Source organism: Monopterus albus, unplaced genomic scaffold (genome assembly GCF_001952655.1).
Source record: "Monopterus albus unplaced genomic scaffold, M_albus_1.0 scaffold13.1, whole genome shotgun sequence".
In the NCBI taxonomy this organism is placed as follows: domain Eukaryota; kingdom Metazoa; phylum Chordata; class Actinopteri; order Synbranchiformes; family Synbranchidae; genus Monopterus; species Monopterus albus.
This window is the reverse complement of record NW_018127893.1, coordinates 3,959,439-3,967,962: the sequence shown is the minus strand read 5'-3', so window position 1 is coordinate 3,967,962 and position 8,524 is coordinate 3,959,439. Positions and strand designations below refer to the sequence as shown.

General features: G+C 41.8%; 2 protein-coding genes across 3 annotated transcripts in view; one reads left to right on the top strand and one right to left on the bottom strand.

Annotated features, from left to right (window-relative positions):
• Positions 1 to 920, bottom strand: part of vgll2b (vestigial-like family member 2b) — a 9,560-nt gene extending 8,640 nt beyond the window's left edge. The window contains exon 1 of the mRNA XM_020591044.1: positions 868 to 920. Coding sequence (XP_020446700.1) covers positions 868 to 876 — 9 coding nt within the window. The 5' untranslated portion in view covers positions 877 to 920. The remainder of the gene's footprint in view (positions 1 to 867) is intronic.
• Positions 921 to 2,548: 1,628 nt separating this feature from the next.
• Positions 2,549 to 8,151, top strand: ythdf2 (YTH N6-methyladenosine RNA binding protein F2). 2 transcript variants are annotated; one of them, XM_020591065.1, is made up of 4 exons: positions 2,549 to 2,729; positions 2,952 to 2,976; positions 4,219 to 4,295; positions 5,677 to 8,147. In XM_020591065.1, the coding sequence occupies exons 1-4, from the start codon at positions 2,703 to 2,705 to the stop codon at positions 7,378 to 7,380; spliced, it is 1,833 nt and encodes a 610-aa protein (XP_020446721.1). In that variant the 5' UTR covers positions 2,549 to 2,702; the 3' UTR covers positions 7,381 to 8,147. The 2 variants fall into 2 exon arrangements, with proteins under 2 accessions (XP_020446721.1, XP_020446722.1); XM_020591066.1 differs by lacking the exons at positions 2,549 to 2,729; positions 2,952 to 2,976 and adding an exon at positions 3,018 to 3,115 and having other exon boundaries at positions 5,677 to 8,151.
• Positions 8,152 to 8,524: the final 373 nt, after the last annotated feature.

Genomic DNA, 8,524 nt, shown 5'->3' with positions numbered 1-8,524 from the left:
ATCTGTGAAATGTTGGCACATGATTTGCCTGTTTTAAATCATGGTGCACACACAACCACAATACACTCTTTATTAAAGGCTAACTCTCTGAAATGGACAGAATGTAGATTAACAGCATCCCCAGAGAGACTGACAAGTGCTACATTCCTAACATCCTATTACTGACAGTAGCCTGTTACACTGGGCCATTGGAGTTATCTACACACAATCACAAATTGTGTCAAAGGAACACGTACAAACATATGAAATATGCACACAGAAACATTAATCTGGGCATGTGGGATTGTCACCTTCTTGCCTGACCTTCCCTCTTTGGTGTGTCTAAGTGGGCTGCAGGCAGAGGAGCACTATGAGATGCGGAGGGTGGACAGATGGCAGAATCACAAATTTGGCATGTCACATGGTCAAATGGGGGGAGATTTATGACTGATCAGGTTCCACATCGGCAGCATGGTGCTGTGGCTTCAGAATGCCAGGTATGGGAGTGAGATCAGGCTCCGGCTTTAGTTTGCGCAACCTTTCTGGCAACTGCAGCCGGTGTGACTGGCTGAAGATGGCAGTGTTATTGATGGTTGACACAGGGAACATGGATTTTAGTTGTGTGTGTGTGTGTGTGTGTGTTTTTACATCTTCCTGGTGTTATAGATTTACATATCTATGATCATGCAGATGTAACACAATAAGTAGAAACACATGCAGAAAACTGATATACATTTGGAGTGTGAGCTAGAAGTCAAAAAGCAATGTGTGCTTATAGTTATGCAGATAGGTAAGGAGAAAAAGAAGTATTACAAAAGAAAAATCCTTTTATAAATGTTCTAAATATTTTATTTCTCCCTCTGCTGTCAGGAGATATGATTTACTCACCAGTGACATCACGGAGACCACAGCTATTTTTATTGGCTGGTACACAGCCAGGTCTTCTCCATGTTATGCCACCTGTCCAATCGGCAACAACCAACATGCCCCTGGGAAAAAAAAGTCAAGCACCCAAAAATAATTGAGAGTTGAAAGGCGGAATATGATACATGCATGCTACTGTACTAGGCATGTTTCAATACGTCAGTGTGTCAAATGTCTTGTCATTGCTACTGATTTGCTATTCCAATTTTATTTTAGTGCAGTCAACAGTTTAACTTGTACTTTCCAAAAATTTTGCAAGTGTATTTAGAATAAAAGGTATCATCCCTCTCCAAAGGTAGGGTGACTCAAATGGCTGTGTGTGTCTTATGCTCTAAGGTGCATTTCGGTCACATGCTGACCAACCCTTGGCCCTGATATATAATAAGTATTGTTGCTAGGGGTGTTGTGTCAGCTCTTAGCAAAACCAGGTTAAAGATAATCTGGTACTTAAATCATTTTTCTAGAATGACTATGTGTATGAGATGACATTGCTGATTAAAGAATATGTTGAAATACATAAAATCTGAAGTGTTAATAAATGCCAAAATCCTTGATTTAAAATGATTATTAAGGATAACTGGAATTAATGCCTACTTACAGAACCACACAAAGGTGTCACTATCAAAAATGAATGAGAGTCGGAGAGTCTAATGCAATCTAATTTGATGTTTGCAAGGATTTTTGAAAGAGCAGGAGTAGGCTTGGTCAGTTTATAAAGAATGACTCACAACTGGGACAACTTAGACAAAGTGACAAAAATCATCAGAACCCCCAGAATTTAGACGGACACCAACTAAAGAACTTTATAAATGAATGGCCCTTTAATATTAACATCCACAAACGGATCAGCAGATGAAATGTTTTGTTGATATGTCTTTTATGTGTATGTGAGTGTGATTAAAAGGAGGACAAATGCAGGACTGGTTCTGGATGGTCATGTGCAATAACTTGCACACCACACAGAAGCTACTCTGGATCTTACTGTCTGATTTAAATCACAAATTCATGACAGTGATGTGAGGAGTCCATCTTGTGGCAGAAGCCTGAAATGGCAAGCAAAAATAATATACATTAGTCTGACCTGGGGCATTGTGCATAATCTTTGTAACAGAGTAGCCCATTTGTACAGTGTAGTATTACTATAAGTGATCTTAGTGGAAGCATTTACCACTGGTAACACAATTACAAGCCTCAGTAATTATAATTTAATAATATGATATTCATTAATGTTAAATGTGCCATAATGAGTACCTTTACTTTTAGTGCTTTAAGTATATTTGAATGCAAAATTTTACTTAACTAACATTTTCAATGTAGGACTTTTACTTGCAACAGAATATTTTTACACTGCGCTATTCCCCCTTTTACTTTAAATGATCTGAGTACCTCTTCCACCACTGCCATAAATTACCTCACAATACTTGTGATAACAGAAATGTCTATTGCGACCCCTAGTGGCCTCCCAAGCTCCAGGATGAGAAACGCAAGTCTGAAGGTGCAAATATTTCATTTACACATGTCTTTATTTTTGGTTATTGTTGTCTATGAAATACCGTAGTTGCCACTGTGAATAGACAGGTAGCCAATTCCGCAGCTCCGCAAGGACAGTGGGGGGGGCATTTCAGCAGTAGATAAAAGCTCTGTCAAGCAAACTGCAGCCCGCCATTGTGTAGAAACCAGGCTCTGTAAAGAGAGAAGGGTGCTTGGCTGAAACTCTTCAATAGCTAGACTAATTCTACACCCTGCCGCTTCTATTCAGGAGTAAATACAGTTACACAGGCTCCGGGGGGGGGAAAGACATGTCAGCCAGCAGCCTTCTTGAACAGGTAAAGAGAGGTATTTTCTGAACATTTACGAGGGCCAAATTTCTCAGCATCGTGACGGCTAGCGAGGATAGCTTAGCTCAGAGGCAGCGGCTGTGGCTCAGTAGTGCAGTAGGCCTGACCACCTGCTAAAGGAACTGACTGCTGAAAATATATCTCATCTATTTTTCCCCTTCCTCTCTTCTCATAAATCAAACCTTCATGAATCACCTGGACCCAATCCAGAGACCGAAAGGCCAAGCTAATAAAGGTAAGAATAAATACTATCTTACACTCTCGACTTGGGCTGAGTGGATGCGGATCTTTTTAAGTGCGGTATGCTTAGGAAATCTTGTGTGCGCGGATGCGATAGCTTGTCTTCTAGCTTCTTGGTAATAAGGCCCGTCTTTGTAAGTTGTAAAGGATTTTACATTTAATGTGCCAGTTAGGTGAAACACAGAGCGACATGATTTAACATAACATTATCGTGTCCTTACTCACCACTCGTGTTTCATTTACATCCCTGAAAATGGCACTTGTAAGTTTTCCGTATACAGCATTAGCTACTCCTTGACTGGCTAATGTTAAATGGCAACATGATAACGAAGACATCAGCATCCTTTTCCTGGTTGTGCTTGAAACGTTTTTATTGCACTATTACGTGCAAGAACACATTCTTATCACACGGTCGTTCTCCATATCAGTCACTATAGGACATTTTTGTAGTGGAGGGCTACAGGTGTCGTTGAAACCCGCCGGCCACTCTGCTAATGTTAGCGAAGTCCGTCATGTTAAAAGGACTCTTGGCGCTTGTTAACATGGAGACCAAGCGCATTGCATGCAGCTAGCCACATAGCTAAGCGTGCTAACGTTAGCTGGGTGCTAGGTCAACCCAAAATGACACGTCTTCCGACATGCTTTCCTATGTCCCAAAAACGGCCTCACTTTTTACCGTGACCATGCTGTACTGTTGCATAACATGTATTTACTAACTTGTATGTAATTTAACGTTTCCTTGCCCTGAATAGCTTTCAGCGGCTTCTATGATACCTAATACAGTAACGCCAGCTATAACAGAGCTGCTAAGCTTATGAAAACAAACCACGGACTACTAGGCACCTGCATTTTAAATGCATTCAATCTCCACCGGAAATATCATTAATCGTGTGACATAATTTTTAATTTGTCCATTTCGATGAGGGAATACAAATGCCATGTCATTAGTAGGCTTTTTTGCAATTTGTAAATACTGCTAAGTGCATTTAATTCTTTATAAGGGCTAGTTTATCTCATTGTGCAAGCTCATGCTGTGTGATTTGAAGCATTTTGAGTAAGTATACTATGATGTGTTATCTTGTGCTCATCTAATAATTGCAGAAAGCGATTCTTATATAACAAGTGATGATGACACCAATATGGAATGATCAGATAATATTTTATATCTAACCCCTTGCATCTCTGGAGTCCCACAAACATTTATGTTCCATTAACATCAGTATTACTTTCTTTTCAGTGCAAAACGGAGCTGTGACCCAGAAGGATACTTTGAATGATGAGTTTGAGCCTTACCTAAATACTCAGGCCAGACAGGTAAGTGCAAGATGTTTGCCCACATGTGCCACTTTTCAGTTGAATCATTTAAGTACCTCCATGTTTTTGTTCCAGGCTAGTCATTAAAAAGAATTAAACTGTCTCACAAATGACTGACGTGGAGTTGAAATCTGTCGACTGTGTTTCAGTAGGCAACTTTGTGTGAAGTGCGTGCGTTGTAGATTTTTCTACAGATAATTGTAGGTAATTCTAAGAAAAAAAATCTTAATTTCTAAAATAAGCATTTTATGTCCACAGTTGTCAACAATAATCCTGATGCTGGTCATGTAATTTGTCTTAGAACGCCCATAATTTCAATACTTGACATGCTACCTTTTGATACAGTGTATAAAAAAATTTGAATACGAGAAGGGAATATCCAGGTTTCATCTAAATCATATAGATGACTTGGTATTAATATGTATAAATATAATATTGGCACATTATTGTGTACATCACTGCAGCTGGTAAAGGTGGAGCTCGTTTTAAATACATTACAAGTTTATAATTTGAGGTACTGCTGGGAATTTTGTGAATTTCCAACCAGGTATCAATAAAGTCTGATGAATATATTGTATTTTGTATAGCTGATCTGATTCTGAAAAGGAACTAGTAACTAAAGTCATCAGATAAATGTAGTAGAGTAAAAAGTACAATATCTGCCTCTGCAGATGCCTCAAAATTGTACTTATTTACTTTACTTAAGTAAATGAAAATTAGTGTGTGCAATGCATATGGATTCTTGACTTGTTTCAGAATTTCTTTTCCTCTGAATATATTATTTCTGCCATTTGCCAGTGTGACTTTTGGTGAGAACATCAACATTTTTCTACTAGAAGATATACTTGTAGATTAACTTGTTTCAGTGTCTTTGAGGTCTATAAGATTAAGGCATTGCAGCTGGATTGGAAGTGTTTGTTTTATTTTCAGTGGCCTTTGTTTCTCTGTGGCTGGAGTTCCCCTTGTGTGGTAACAGACTGTTAAGTGGGCTGTAGAGGAAAAAGAATGGAGCCTTGTCTTTTCCTCCCCTCTGAAGACTGTGCCATGCTTTTCATTCAGGAAACTATAAATAAGCAATTAAATAAATGCACAGTACAGTGCTATGCGGTTACATATCTGAATGGAGCTCCACAAAAAAGCTGGCTTATTATAGATGCTTCAGTATTGTGTGGTGAGTCTTTAGTGACAGCTTTGCTCTACTTTTATCTTGGTTTGAGTTTTTGGATTTGCATGGATGAGGTTTACACAATTAAACAGAAGTTTATTAAAAAAATGTTAATGAGGTCTTATCAGTTAAATTTCAGTGTTGTGTTATTGCAAGAACCTGCTTTTTTTTTTTTGTTTTTCTTGTCACTAAAACCTTTTTTTTTTCTCTATCTAGAGCAATGCCTATACGGCCATGTCGGACTCATACATGCCCAGCTACTACAGCCCCTCCATAGGATTTTCCTACTCCCTGAATGAGGCATGGTCGACAGGTGGGGACCCACCTATGCCTTACCTGGCCTCCTATGGACAGCTCAGCAATGGGGAGCCCCACTACCTCCCGGACGCTATGTTTGGCCAGCCAGGCCCTCTGGGAAGCAACCCTTTCCTGGGCCAGCATGGTTTCAACTTCTTCCCCAGCGGCATCGACTTCTCGGCATGGGGAAACAACAGCTCTCAGGGACAGTCGGGGACACCGCAGAGCTCTGGTTACAGCAGCAGCTATGCCTATGCTCCCAGCTCACTTGGGGGTGCCATGATCGATGGACAGTCCCCGTTTGCGCCTGCTGCCAATGAGCCGCTTAACAAGGCACCTGGTATGAATAGCCTTGACCAGGGCATGGCGGGGCTTAAGATCAGCGGTGCTGCTCCTGGTGGTAATGGGGACCTGGCACCTAAGGTAGTTGGCTCTGGCTTGCCTGGTGGGGGTCCCCTTGGCCCCGTTTCATCTGTAGGACCTCCCAGCATTCCTCCTGTCTCAATTGCCCCTGCCAAGCCTGCCTCCTGGGCTGACATTGCCAGCAAGCCAGCCAAGCCTCAACCCAAGCTGAAAACCAAGGGTGGTATGGCAGGTGCCAATTTGCCTCCTCCGCCCATTAAACACAACATGGACATCGGCACTTGGGACAACAAGGGAACCGTGCCTAAAGCTGCCACCCCTCAGCAGGTGCCCTCTGTTCCCATCAATGGGCAACCACCCAATCAGGCTTCACCACAGCCTGGTGCTCCTGCTGCAGGGAACCCCCAAATGCCCCTCAGCAATGGACAGCTGGTACCACCTGTTTCCCAGATGGGACAGCATCAGCTTCCACCAAGTGGGCAGCCTGGTATGGCTCCAATTCCCCAGCCTTCTCTCTCCCAGGGTCCTCCACCTCCCCCAAGCCAACAGCAGCAACCTTCTCAGCCTACCCGTTGGGTCCCTCCCCGGAACCGGGCCAATGGATTTGGGGATACCAGTGGGAGTGGTACAGGCCAGTCACCTCCCACTTCTTCTGGTGTGGGTGTGGTTCCTGGGGTCCCCTCTGAGCCTCACCCAGTCTTAGAAAAGTTGCGTATGGTCAACAATTATAACCCCAAGGACTTTGACTGGAATCCTAAGCAGGGCAGGGTGTTTATCATCAAGAGTTACTCAGAGGATGACATTCACCGCTCCATCAAGTATAACATCTGGTGCAGCACAGAGCATGGCAACAAGAGGCTTGATGCAGCTTACCGTTCACTGGGTGGCAAAGGGCCGCTTTATCTTCTGTTCAGTGTCAATGGGAGTGGTCATTTCTGTGGTGTAGCAGAAATGCGGTCACCCGTGGACTACAACACGTCTGCTGGCGTGTGGTCACAGGACAAGTGGAAGGGTCGTTTTGATGTACGCTGGATCTTTGTTAAGGACGTTCCCAACAGTCAGCTGAGGCACATTCGACTGGAGAACAACGAAAACAAGCCAGTGACCAACTCTCGGGACACACAGGAGGTTCCACTGGACAAGGCCAGACAGGTGCTAAAGATCATCGCTGGATATAAACACACCACTTCCATCTTTGATGACTTTTCTCACTACGAGAAGCGTCAGGAGGAGGAAGAGTGTGTGAAAAAGGTAACCTAGTTACTGCTGAATAAAGTGATTAAGTAGATGGATGAAAACAATGTTCAGCTTTAACTTGTGTTGGGGCTGTCACTGATCACTATTACCAAAAATCACATTCACGGTTCAAACTGAAATGTAATTTGTTTGAATTTATGCCCCCCAAAAGAAGATTAAAAAGTACAGACATGGGCTTAATATTTGATTAAAAAAAAAAAAGTCATTGCTTCTCACTGCTTGGGCTGACTTATGCACTTAGCTAAGATATGACATGCTGCAGGGGTGGGACAGTTGGATGGGGCTGTAGAACAGACACTGCTCCACATGTTTAACTACGGTTCCTCTTTTGGATAACAAGATTGTAGGTGAGTCATCGGACGCGTAGTTGTATTTGAGTAAGGCATCTGCTTTTTTATTCTTTTTTTTATATTTTTTGCAGATTCAGCAAACTGTTTACCGTGACACTACTCTGGTGTCGTCATTGTCCTATCAGCACAGGTTGCTCACTACTATCCTGCATTTTGTCCTTGCAAACATGATGTTACTAACTTACTTTACTGAGAGGTCAACAGAACCTATAACCAGTCAAGCTGATGGTGATTTTTAAAAAAAACTCCTGGACCGTAAGGCAGAATCCCTCAAACAGCCTGTTGCGCTTATTGAAATAGTGTAAATTGTTGGATTCGAACGTGGCATGACAGTTAATGTGGGAAGTGACAGCCCTAACTTGATTGATAAAGGCACAGTATATGAAGCCAGTATGAATATATGTGTGTGTGTGTGTGTGTGTGTGTGTTGCTATTCAAAGTAATACTGGAACATATCAAGAATCGATAGTTAGGTAGAGATCTTTATCAGAGATCCCTATGACTGTACTTAGGATATTTATGATTTCTTAAGTTTTTCTCAACCCATTTTATCACTCTCATGTAATGCCTATCCTTAAGATGGAATGAGTTGCAGGAGAATGAACAGCACTTGGTAATAATCATTGTAAGCTGATGTTCTGAAATGTTTATATTGAGGGGTTCACAAGAGAATATTTGAAAATTGAATTGATTGGGTTGTATTGTGGTTATAGCTGTCAGTGCTGTCTGTTCTTGTCCACATCATACACTCGGTTGTATGCTTTGTCAAATTTTTTTTAAAATATCTTTTATGTTTT